This window comes from Trachemys scripta, chromosome 2, assembly GCF_013100865.1.
Source record: "Trachemys scripta elegans isolate TJP31775 chromosome 2, CAS_Tse_1.0, whole genome shotgun sequence".
In the NCBI taxonomy this organism is placed as follows: Eukaryota; Metazoa; Chordata; order Testudines; family Emydidae; genus Trachemys; species Trachemys scripta.
Window position 1 is genome coordinate 165,432,566 of NC_048299.1, and position 13,278 is coordinate 165,445,843.

General features: G+C 39.6%; 1 protein-coding gene across 2 annotated transcripts in view; it reads left to right on the top strand.

Annotated features, from left to right (window-relative positions):
* Positions 1-13,278, top strand: part of GMDS (GDP-mannose 4,6-dehydratase) — a 554,262-nt gene that overhangs the window by 231,891 nt on the left and 309,093 nt on the right. For both annotated transcript variants that reach the window (XM_034762222.1, XM_034762220.1), the window contains exons 5-6: positions 719-911; positions 1,712-1,816. In XM_034762222.1, coding sequence (XP_034618113.1) covers positions 719-911; positions 1,712-1,816 — 298 coding nt within the window. The remainder of the gene's footprint in view (positions 1-718; positions 912-1,711; positions 1,817-13,278) is intronic.

Consider the following 13,278-nt stretch of genomic DNA (forward strand, 5'->3'; position numbering starts at 1 on the left):
AAGTTTGTATGAGGACCCTCTTATTTTGGAATAAGAGTGACTTATTTTCATATAATTTATGTTGTTAAAAATTAGGCTTGCACCAAAGTAATTAGAGATGTTGCATTACATTTGACTTGGTTACTTTAGTTCCAGTTGCTATGCAGACAAGCCCTAAATCTCTAGTTTTTGTGATTGCAGGGAAAAAAAACACTTAAAAGTGTGAAATGAATGAAGTTTTTTTCTGCCTGAATCTGCAGAGAGCCTGAAACAATATATTTGAAAAGTATGAACTACCTTGTTTTTCAATGGAATAATAGTTCAGATACCCAATAATAGTAATTTAAATGTCATCACTGTTAACTATTTCACTGTTGTCAAAATATGGACTAAAGGAGAAGGAAGGATCACAAATCTGCATCATCTGCTGGGAATAGTGGGAATAATCAAGGGATGGGCATGCCCTTTGGTAGCAGATTACCAGTCTCCTAGACTTTTGCTTCTTTTTGCTTTTTAGTTTTGTAGTCAAATTGCAGAAATCTGTTTTTGGTTATCAGTGTATTTTTAAAAATCATTTTGGATATTTTTGTAAATTAAAAACTGAAATCAGCCTGAACCTATATAGCTGGTTCTATTGATAGCAAGGTATAAATGTAAATCAGTTGTGTATACTTGTTGCATTTGTGGTTGCCTTTAGTAAATCTCTGTCATTGTTTTTCTTCCTCTTTCCCTCGCCAAGATTTCTTTTGACCTAGCAGAATATACTGCTGATGTTGATGGAGTTGGCACTTTACGGCTTCTAGATGCTGTTAAGACCTGTGGCCTTATCAACTCTGTGAAGTTCTACCAAGCCTCAACCAGTGAACTTTATGGGAAAGTGCAAGAAATACCACAGAAGGAGACTACCCCTTTTTATCCCAGATCTCCATATGGTGAGTGTTTGTGTGTGTGCGCCTGCGCCCACTCTGTTCCTCATGTCTCAGGGCTGAAGTCATTTGGGTATGAGATTAAAATAAAGATAGAACAAAAGTGACTAGACATGTTCAGAAGCATACCTTTATAAATTACTAAATAAAAAGTATTTGCTGCCATTGCCTGAGGGTTGGAAATTACCATCTCACTTCACAAAACCTTGTTCATTCAGATCTGGAGCGGAGAACTCTTTAAATGGGTGAGAGGGAGGGGTGATTCCTTCTTAGTGAAGAGGTGTAAGATAGCACTGAAGTGATAAGGTTTCATTTTTTTTGTTGCCTAAATGAAAATTTCCCAAGAGCTCACTTCTCTCATGAACTAACTGGAAACACTTATTAAAGCAATGTGCATAGAAGACTATAGTGATAAAGTTTCAAATCAATTGAAGTGTTAAGGCACCAGATTTTCTTTTATTCCCCCAAAGTAATTTTTTTTATTAGCAGAGGTCACCACCGTGGCATATTTCACACGCTCTGACTGTGTTAATTATATTGTAAAAAAAAAAAAAAAGTGCTATGCTTGAGTGTGCATAGGAAAACAAGTGAAAGGTGCCTTAACACTTCCTAGCCAGGACTATGGCTTTACAGAAAGGAGTGTTTTCTCATTCAGTTGCTGTTTATTGGGCTGGCTTTTTTTTATGGTGAAATATGACACACTGAGAGAATTAATCAAACTCTAGTTCATCTTTCTATAAAGAAATGCATTTCTCTCACTGTCTATGGGTGTGATTGTATATGTAATATTTAAATTATTTTTGTAGGAGCAGCCAAACTGTATGCCTACTGGATTGTGGTGAACTTCAGGGAGGCCTACAATCTCTTTGCTGTGAATGGCATTCTCTTCAATCATGAGAGCCCCAGAAGAGGTTAGAAAATCTTTGAAAAACTCTATTGCCACCCTATTGTACACCTGAACAGGAAAAATGGAGCAGTATATCCACAGGTTTAATTTAAATTTACCAGTGTTCTGAAGCAGGGATGTCAAACTCTTTGCCTGCTTGATGTGTTTAGTTGGCCCCTGTGATAGACTGGGTCTGCACAGTGCAAGTTTTCATTTTCAAATTTAAATTTCCATTTCTAGCGCTTTTGGTATAGGAAGTAGTGCTCTTCATATGAACCAATGTAATAGTGTCCTACACAGATTGAAACAACATCTGTAAACTTTCTTATTTATCCTGATGGGTATGGAAACTCTAAAGCCTAAAACAGACATTTTAAGGGGAAGGTTTTCTTTAGGGTAGGCAATTGCACTTAACAGACACAGTTTCAAGCACGTGGGCATTGCATTTGCACACAAACACTATAAGGGATAGGAATAGTAGTATTTCTAAATTCATAAGATATATTTATGCTGGTGTGCATGGCAATATATAGATTGTAAACCAGCTGCAGTATTTTCTGTGAAGGTCCTCACACATAGCTTCAAAATGCCTTTCCATTTGATTCCAGTTAGCCTTGATAGCAATGCCAGGGAACAGAATACAAATGATCTTATGTTCCATTTAATAAACCCTTTCCAGTGCATCATAAACAATTAATATTTGTTTTAAGTGTAAGTTATAAACCACAATTAGTTTAATTCCCTCTCATCTTATACTGGTGAATTTCCAGTAATCGTAAACGAGTAGAGCTTTAACTGTGCACTGTAAATGAAAGCTGAATTAACACATGAAAGTAGCTTCTCACTTCAGAAACCTTTTCTTGCAGCATGTTTATAATGAAAAGTAAATTCAAATTATTTTTTCAGTGGTTTCAGACGAATATTTCACTTGTGTGTGTGCGCCCAGCGCACTGAAGCTGGAGAACTTTTCCTAGCAGTATCCACAGTGTCTGTAAACCTAGCCCCTTCCCTGGATATCTAAGGGTGGCTTCGCTATGGACATCCCCCCTCCCCCCGGAACCCCACAGTTCCTTCTTATCGCCTATGGCTAGGGTTAGTTCGTTCTGTGTGGTGTTTTACCTCACACTTTCAGTATCAGTCTTCTGAGATTTCTGGTTGTATATAGTTGTCAGTTTGTTACTGTGGTTAAATAGTACCATTTTGTTTAGTTTTAGATTTTAGTTAGGTAGTTAGCTCCTCTAAAAGTGGTGTCCTCGCCAAAGTTTAAGCATTGTTCACCGTGTGGGGTGGCTCTTCCCAACAGTGACTCCCACCTGAGGAATTTGCTGCATCTGGGAGAAGGGCACATTAAAGAAAGGTGCTTCCTCTACAAGTCATTCAAGAGAAGAATGCATGTGGTGAGGGGCTTGTGCCTGAAAGCAGCACCTCTTGGAGCAGGCCATTAAGCTCACTTTGGCACTGGGGGACTCCGCTGATTGATCGGCCCCACAGTCTCCTTTGGTGTCATCAAATGATGTTGCTCTGGGTTCGAGGACTGGTGCCTCCTCTAAGGGGAAAAAGGGACATTTGCCTTTCCCTGATCCTCTGAGAAAGAGAGCCCAGAAGATGAACTGAGACCATTCCAGGATTCAAGGAGATTCCTCTTCCTCTCCTAAGAGGATTGCTGATGGCACTGTGGTTCCGCTGGCATGTGGGATGCAGCTGGTCCATCTCACTGCTCCTCGGTACTGCATCTTGACCAGTGGATGTCTCTACTATCAACTCTGGTACCGGATGTGGGGCATCCGTTGTGTCTAGTAACAGCGACATTGGTGTCGGCACTAACTGTCATATGAGGACTTCCAGGGTTCCTTGGGATCTGGTTTAGGGACATCTTCCTCCACTTCCCCCCACCCCCAGCACTGCTTTTGAAAGCATTTTAGACTGTCTCTGGATCGCTGTTGGTACCTGACAGGCACTGCTCCTACAGTAGGGAAAGGAGCTGCTAGCTCAGTACTGACTGGGGATCTATCTGTATTCCCACTGGCCTCCTTGAAACTCTTTGGATATCCCTCAGTCCATGAAATCCCACTCTTTAACGCAGTCCAGGGTAAGCTCACTGGTACTGGTTGCCTCCATTTCAGAGGCTGATGTCATCCCTCCTGAGCTGGTTCAGCCTGATGCTCTTGTACAAGAGCTGGTTCCCTTGTAAGAGCCGCCATTAGAACCACATCCTGCTTCTTCATCATTACCGGAGTACGGGCCTCTGCTTCTCCTGTGCCTGAAGATTTTAAGGCATATCCAGACCTTCTGAAGTTTATGGCCTCCGCCTTGAGCATCCCCACTGAGTTTGTACAGGAGAACACGTGTAAGTTTTGGATATTCCGCTGTCATCAGCTCCGGGGAGGTGGCTCTCCTGATAAATGAAGATCCCTTTGAGCCTGTGAAGTCCTATGGAACACTCCAGCTTCATTGCTTCCCAACTCGAATCAGTCTGAGAAATGTTATGTTCTTTGAGTGCTTCTATTCCCACTCAGCTCCTAACTCTCTCATGGTAACTACAGAAAATGACAGATCACAGAAAAGGAGGTATATGTCCACATCTAAGGACAAGAAATCAAAGAGGCTAGATTTGGTGGGGAGAAAAATTCATAACACTTCATCTTTACAGATGCACATCGTGAACAAGTAGGTACTGCTATACATATATGACTTTTGTCCAATGGGACACTGTATCCAAATTCATGGATAAGCTGCCAGAAACCTCCAGGGAAGAATTTAAGGCGTTCATTTTGGAGGGTTGTATTGTGGCCAAAACTTGGTTGCAGTCAGCTTTGGACATGGCAGATACTTCGGCCAGAGTTATGGCTCCAGCTGCCTCCCTGAGGAGGGCTTCATGGTTGCAGAATTCTGACATAGCTCTGGATGTGCAGCAAACTACTGAGGACTTACTTTTTCGTGGTCAGTTTTTGTTCTCAGACAAAACTGATGAGATCCTGCATTCGTTTAAAGACTCCCAGACTTTATGTTCATTGGGAGTTTATATCCTGGCTACATAGAGGTGCCACTAAGGCAGTCAGCAGCAATATCGCTCACAGCATTTCTTCCGACCGCCCTCCTTCCCTGAGAAAGCAGGACTTCCCCAGGAAATCTCATGTCCCAGAGAGGAACATCTTGTGGCTCTAATTTTAGCCACTCAGCTCATCATAAACCAGCACTGAGCAAGCAGCCATTTTGACTTTTGACTTCTGGAATGGTGTGTGAAAGGAACTCTTCGTTAAAAAATACTCAGGTAATCAGGTGGATTGATTGTAAATCAGAGATTTAAAACCTCAATTTTAATTGTGTATTGAATTCGTACTTTAATTATTTTCCTAAAGAAAAGGTTGATTCTTATTGGTTTCTAGCCAGTGTTAATTTGAAACTAAATATAGTCTGAACACTAAATTTGGTACTTCTTTTTGCTAATCAGAGTATACACTATATCTTTATATATTTATTTAAACAGTTATGTAGTTTAATTTACATTTATTCAGATCCTTAACCTTTCCTTTTTTTATTATGTTAAAAATGCCAAATGACACATTTATTAGATACTAGATGGTTCATTTTTATTTCCAATTTGTGTCAAGCTCTGTTTGGATGAAAATTCAAATTCAATTAAAAATTCACAAACACAGGATTTTTTTCTATTAAATAAAACTACATTAAGTGTGCTCTATAACTAAGAAAAAATGTTTATCAAAACATGTTTTGCATTTAAAAACTAAGTGAATTATTAAATAGTTAAATTATAAATATTATATAAATATTATTACTCCACCTAGGGCATCATTTTCTAGATCATTCATTAGGGAAACATGTTTCTCTGACATCAGTCTAGGTGAAGTAGTTGTCATCACACAACTGTTGTATAGCCAGAGGGAAAGGATACAACTGCTCTTTTCTGTGCATTTCTCAGCCGTGAAGGAAACTGCTTGGTGTTAGATTGCAGGCTGCATTTGTCAAAGTACTTGTAGTCAGATTAAAAGAAAAAGAGGAGAGGAAAAGAAAAGAAATCATGAAATTGAAAAGAGTGGGGGTAATCTTAGCCGTTGTATTCACTTTTATTTATTTTATTTGTGATTTGTTTCATATATTTGACATACTGTAATGCTTACTTTGGATGTCTTTGTACTAGTGGTTTTGATTACCTTCTCCATGCCTCTTTCGCCTGTGTATCCTAAGAGGGCAGTAGTAGTATGCTGATATCTAATAGGAAGCCCTACAATATGGCAGCTGCCTCTACTGAGGCTGCCATAAGAAGAGCTAGCCATTGTCTTTAACATTTCCCCTTTCCATCTGTTTCTCCAACTGGGGAGACAAACTGGAAGGCTCCCTCCTGTCTTCTGCATAAGTGGAGCCAGTCAGTATTTGGTTTTACTAAGCAGTCAGTTTTTATCTGCCCCATGAGTGTTTGCTTTAGCTAGGTTTCAGCGTGTAATGTATATGTTTCAACAAAGGTAGGCCAATGAGAGGTGCTCTTTCAAGCCTATGGGTAGCAAATATTAATGAAGAAGTTTTGTTACTCATTTCTAAGTGGCTCCTTGGTGCACAGGGAGGAGAAGGCACATTGGGTCATAATAGTATTGAATGGCAAGGCACTATAGCCAGTGTAAAAGTAGTTGCTTCAGACAGTTGTGTGTCATTTAGCAGCCAAGATGACTTCATGTATTTTTAGTTTGCATGTTTCAACAGAGCGAGCATACAGTGGCCTGAAGACATAAATTCTTACTGGCTCATTCTCTTTATTATGGGCCTGATCCTGAGAAGTGATCTGTGGAAGTGCATTCTTACAATAGCAGAGAGTCATACTTCAATAAGACTATATGTGAGCATAAGGGTCTGACTGCACAGACTGCTTTGTAGGAACAGTGACTATATTAATAGAAGATTATCAGACACTGTGTATCGACCTACCTGTCCAGGTGCATGTATGGGCCCTAACAAGGTAGTATCTGAATCAAATATTTTTAAAAAACATGAATCTGGTTAGTTTTACTGCTCAAGAAGCTGTTACTGGCTAGAACAAATCATAATATGCGCAGTTGCTGTTCAGCTTCTTGTGAGGGATCACAGGCCCCAAGCCCAGGTCCCACAGGGCCCTAGGCAGCACTCAGGCTATGATTGCCATCCAGCAGCTCACCTGAGGAACTAGGGAGGGGTCCAGGAAAGGGCTAACTTGCAGAGGGCTCTGCCCTGAAAGCTCCCAATTCTGGAAACATCCATCCCCCTGATTGGCTAAGAAATACTATATGAACCAGGAAGTAACAAGAGGAAGTTGTCCGAGCATCTAGCAAAGTCCATAGCTGCGGCTATAGACCCTTCCTGCTTACCTGACTCCTGAGCCCTGCATTCCTAACTGCTCCTGGTTCCTGTCTTCCTATCCCAGACCCCCGTCTACTCCCAGTTCATGCTGTCCTGCCTTAATCCAGGTCCCCGACGCTGTCTGATGTCTGGCCTGGGACCTGACATTATCCCCAACTCCTGACTCCATTTCTGACTCTGATCTTTGTCTTTGTACCTGATGCAGTCTTTGGTTTTGACTACCTGCTCTGACCATTAGCCCACACCCATGTCATTGCGCTTTTCTGTCGTGTTGCTAACTGTTCATCTTAATCTTGACTTTTATCATCTTTGCTTTTCTAGTACTTGGCCTCTACTGGACAAGGATACTGTGATGTGTCATTCGATATTCTTTATGAAAATATGTTTATGATATGAATGACATAACTGAGATATACTTTATACAAGATGGCTCATGTGAGATATCATTGGAAAGGTTATGATTTACTGAATGTGATTATCCTTTTTGTAGGCATGTATAATTTCTGTATCTGAAATTAGGAATGTTGACTATGTATCTGTATTTCAACTACACTACTTTGGGTGATGCCCACTGCCAACACTTCAGGTACAACAATTTAAAAGCCAGACCGGGTGGATGGCCCATCAACAAGGACAATGGACTATAAAAGAGCTTAATCTTCCTGTGAACTTGTGGGTCAGCCTGTGAAGAATGGCTACAAGAGCTCTACAGAGTCAGGTGGTCTTGTCACCTGACATTAAAACTTTACCTGGGACTTCTTGTAACTTTCCACTGTGAGGAAAGGGGGGTCAAACTAGGAAACAAAGGACTCCCGCCTTATGCAAATCCTATTTAAGGATGGAGAGTGAGGTAATCCAGGTCGTCAGTTCTCCCCTGCGAGATGACAGCTGGAAACAACTAAGACTGAGCAGGGGAAAAGAACTGGGCCCAGGTTGGAAGGACGTCTGGCCTGTGAAGAAGATTATTAGAACCACATTTAGGGTGAGAACTTGCATGTAACCAGTTTCTTTAGTGCATTAAGCTTAGTTTCCATGCTGTTTTATTTTCTTAGTAATCTGCCTTGTTCTATCTCCTCCTTAACTACTTAAAATACACCTGTTATAGTTCATAAATTTATTTCTGGTTTATAATACAACCCCGTTGATGTGATTTCTAACCGGGGTGGCCGAGAAATTGTGCATACCCTCTTCCACATTGAGGGAAGAGGCAAATATAATATATCTTTGGGTTTGTACTCCAAGGGCGGTGGACATCTGAGTACTGGAGCAAGTCCCTCAAGCTGAGTCTTCTCAGAGCTGATCTGCAGCTGGATGTGGCCCTGCCTCTGTGTGTGTGTGTGTGTGTGTGTGTGTGTGTGTGCGCGCCAGAGTAGGTTTTAAGAGCCTGGCTCAGCAAGATGGGTAAAAGGAGGCCCATGCTGGCAGAACAGGTAGACTCAGTGGTATCTCAGCACATCAGGTGACTTCCCAAGGAGTCCATCCATCACAGATACACAGTCATGGCTAAGTATGAGTTGGTTTCATCATTAGGGGAGAAAAAAACTTTACAAGTAACTACAGTAACCTGAAACTTCCAAACTAAAGGCCTGATCCTGAAAACACTTATATGTGTGCTTAAGTTTACGCATGTGAGTATTCCCATTGACTTCAGTGGAACTACTCAGATATTCAAAATTAGGAACACGTCTAAATGTTTGCAAGGTCTGAATCTAGTTTTGCCTATAATCTATCCTGAATTGGATACCAGGTCTTAGAAGAAGAAAGGCCTGTGTGTTGAATGGTTCCAGATAAAATCACATATTTGCCATAATTATTTATGGGAATCTGTTCATAATCTGAAGATTCTCTAGCTCATATTCTTTGCTTATATATTTTAGGTATTCCTAAGGGGTTTAGCACTATTTTATCTAACTGCTTATGGATATAACTATTGCAACAACAATAAAAATCAGTAATTTCTTGCCTGTGGGCTTAGATTTTTGGAACAGCTGTGCTTACAATCCATATCTCTCCTTGAGCAAACTGTTATCTTATTAGAGGCATCTTCATGTCATTAAATCATGCATTCCCTTGTGTCTCATTCAGCATTGACAAGAATTAATGGATTATAGTTTCTACTATTTCCTCTTATTGATTTAGATTTTTTTTCACTATGCAATTTAAGATAGGAATGATAAACTCCAACACAATCTACAAAATATTATATAATCTGTTAGAAGGCTTTGCTATTGTTGTTCTTAACATTTCCAGGAGTATATTATGATATTCTTGTGATACTTTTGAAACATATAATATGCAGACTATGAACTACTCAGTGAAATGTCAGACCAAAACATTATTTTAAAGTTTTGTGAAAGACTAAGACTTTGAAAAATATAAAATAGCTCATTCCATTTTTATGGTATCAGTGATGCTCGATGCAGTCACAGTACATATCTAATCTGCAGCAATCTTTTTGCTTCATCAGTATATTGAATCATAGCAAAGTTTCTAGAAATGTCAATAACATCTGAGGCCTCATTCTCTACTGTCTTGCATCTTGTGCAGTCATTTATACCTCTGCAAACAGTATGTAAAATTCAACCATTATGATTTAGTGGCATTTTACACTTGTTTTGCACACATGGAAATAACTACATAAAATGCAATGAAGGAGAGAGTGAGGGCTTTTATATCTAATGTATTTCCACAGATAATGAGGATGATATTGTGGCACTAGTTTAGTGGCACCTCAGCCAGCAACCAGCTAAAAGCAAGCAAAAGACATATTCTACAAGAAGACAAATTGGGTGCATGCTTATAATGGCGGTTCTGGTTATGAAGGTCCAAGTCAGTAATGACAGCCTTGGGTATGAGCATTGCATGGGTAAACATGGAACTGAGGGGCAGATGGACACCAGTGAATGATTCATGAAGCTGTGCAGTACGTATAAAGTATGTGTCGGGGGGCAAACACAAACAAACATGGTGGTATTACCGAGAAACAACTCGATAACATTGTCATCAGCAGATGGTGGAAAAGATCGCTGCGGTTTATGATTTATTACAAGTGCTGATGTAGACAGTGACCGTTATCTTGTCATCAGAACAGTTGGTATAAAACTAAAAAGACAAACCAATAAGAAAAGAGAGATGGTATTTGATGTGAAGAAATTGTCTGACCTGGGAATCAGTGGGGGTTTTTAAATCCAGCTCTCAAATGGATTTCAAAAGTGGTGCATAATAAATGATGATATAGAAGAACAATGTGCTTGTTAGAGATGTTTGCTAGAAGGCTGGCACAAATTCACTTGGATCAAGATGATTAAGGAAAAAAGTGAATATATCCATGCACATGGAAATTGCTTGAGGAAAGAAAAGTCTGGAAAAAAAGGCAAACACGGGTGACAGGACAAGAAAGACAATGCACATTACAACAGGGGTATGTAGAGAAAGACAAAGAGGTAAAGAAGTTACGTCGGAAAGGTAAGAGAATGATTTGACAAAAGAGTGACAGAAGCCGAAGAAGCATCACTGAGGGTAGGTCTATACTTACCTCCGGGTCCGGCGGTAAGCAATCTATCTTCTGGGTTCGATTTATCATGTCTTGTCTAGACACGATAAATTGATTCCGGATCAATCCCGGAAGTGCTCGCTGTCGATGTCGGTACTCCTGCTCCGTGAGAGGAGTACGCGGAGTTGACGGGGGAGCCTGCCTGCCGCGTCTGGACCCGCGGTAAGTTCGAAATAAGGTACTTTGACTTCAGCTACGTTATTCATGTAGCTGAAGTTGCGTATCTTAGTTCGAAGTGGGGGGGTTAGTGTGGACCAGGCCTGAGAGGTGACTCCAAGAAACTGTTTCAGATGTGTAAACAATTGTCATAATGGTTCAGTCACAGTGGTATTGTAAAAAAAAAAAAAAAAAAGATGGAAGATTGTTGACAACGGCAGCAGAAAAAAAACCAACAACAATGACAAGAACATTTCAATGAAGTACTCCATCAACCAGAGCTAACAACTCCAATTAATGGATGCAAAGAAGGTGAAGAATTAAATGTTTCATTGCTAGAAATTTCAAAAGCAGAAATGGAGAAAACAATTAAGCAGCTAAAAAATGGCAAAATTCAATATCTTCCATTGTGGTATGCAGTGGTATTGTAGCCTTGTCAGTCCCAGGACATGGCTACAACAACACTGCATAGAGCAATGAAGATATCAGATTTTTCTGTTTTGAAATGAAAATTCCTTTCCCAGAACTGAGGAAGAACTCTGTGTAGCTTGAAAGCGTGTCTCCCTCACCAACAGAAGTTGGTCCAATAAAAGATATTACCTCACCCACCTTGTCTCTCTAGTATCCTGGGACTGACATACATTGCATAAAGTTTGATATAGTTTGGGAGAAAGAATTGGAAGAAAAGCATAACTGGTGTGTGATATCCGGCAAACAATAGCACTACTTTCTGTACCCAGAAAAGTGTTATGTAATGTTGAACTGATGAAAAACTGTGTACCAACCAAGAAGACTTTAGACCGAAAAGATTGTGTGTAGATCACATCTTCACCCTGAGACAATGGATTGAGAAAGGGCTTGCTTACCAGAGAGGGACTAGTCTTGAATTTCATAGATTCATCAAAGGTTTCAACTGCATTCATAGGGGCTTCCTAGAAAAACAGTGTCACTGGCCAAGATGCTGTATGAAGGTTCAAAATGCTATGAAGGACAGAAGGTGGAGAGACTGATTGGTTTGATATTGTCACTGGAATGTGGCAGGACTGAATCTTACCGTCCTCCTTTTCTGCATTGTGATAGATTATGGGATGTGAAAAGCAACATCAAAGGAAGGTAGAAGAGTTAAGTGCAGTAGAGAAAAATTTAAAGATCTCAGCCTTGCAACTGAAGTTGTTTTACATTGTTCTATTGAATCCAGATGACAATGCATGAAAAAGACCACTATCTATGTCAAAGATGAGGCTGCCAAAGTAGGATTAAGGATCAACCAAAAGAAAATGAAAGTCATGATCATTGAAAGAGGTGTCAGCAACAATGGTGTGAATGCAATGAATACAGCATGGTTAATGAGTTCACATATCTTGAAATGACAAGAAATGCTGATAGGCAACTCCATAACGAGATGGAAGCAAGAATTGGGAAGGCAAGTAGAGCTTTTTCTAGACTGGCAAATATGTGGAAAAATAAGGAGATTCACGTAAGAACCAAGGTAAAGTTATGTAATGTCATTGTGATTACCACATTACTATATGCTTCTGAAGCTTGGCAAATGCTATTCCACAATAGAAAACTTAACACATTCCATCAGAGATGCTTGTGAAGAATACTCAGTGTCCGCTGGTGGGACAAAGTAGCCAATGTTGAGATGTGAGAAAGGATTGATCAACAGACTAGAAAAAGAGGGCTGAATTATTTTGGACATATTGTATGGATATCAAAAAATGGTATTCCTAGACAAGCCCTTCACTGGATACTACCTGGTGGAAGATGGAAAGTGGAGGATCACATATAACATATAAGAAAACCTTTGACAAAATGTTGCCTCGTGTCGCAAGGCATGAAATCACCTAATAAATACAATAATAGTAAAAGCAAGGGTAGAGTATTACAGGGAGGCAGAGCTATGACCTAACAAAACAATTTAGTAACATTGTCAAATTTGTTATAATATCCCACAGAATTAGTAATAAAATGAGGTAGTCACTGTACTGAAGGGTTTTCCAGTTTTAGCATACTTTCCCTTTTTTGACTTTCCGTTGTATAAAATGCAGTAGGTACATTTTAATATTAGAGTTCATACTTGAATTTAAAAATAAATAAATAACCAGCACTGGAAAAATGTTTCTAGGGACAACATTGTTTTGTAGAAACACTCCTCAGAAGGAGGAACCCTTTTTTTTTTTTTTTAAGTAGATATTTAAAAAAATATATTTGAACTGTTATAAGTGGTAGAATGTTTTGTTTTAGCCACTTGACATCCAGAGTTGTGATTTTCTGATCTTAAGCGCTAATACTAAATAATACCAAAAATGGACATGCTGTCAACTACTTTCACTTTTTGTAACCTTTAATTGTTTTAGCCCCTCACCATTGTTCATAATTCCCTTCTAAAGTTTGAAAATGTAAATAATTCATTTACTAATTTTGCCCTT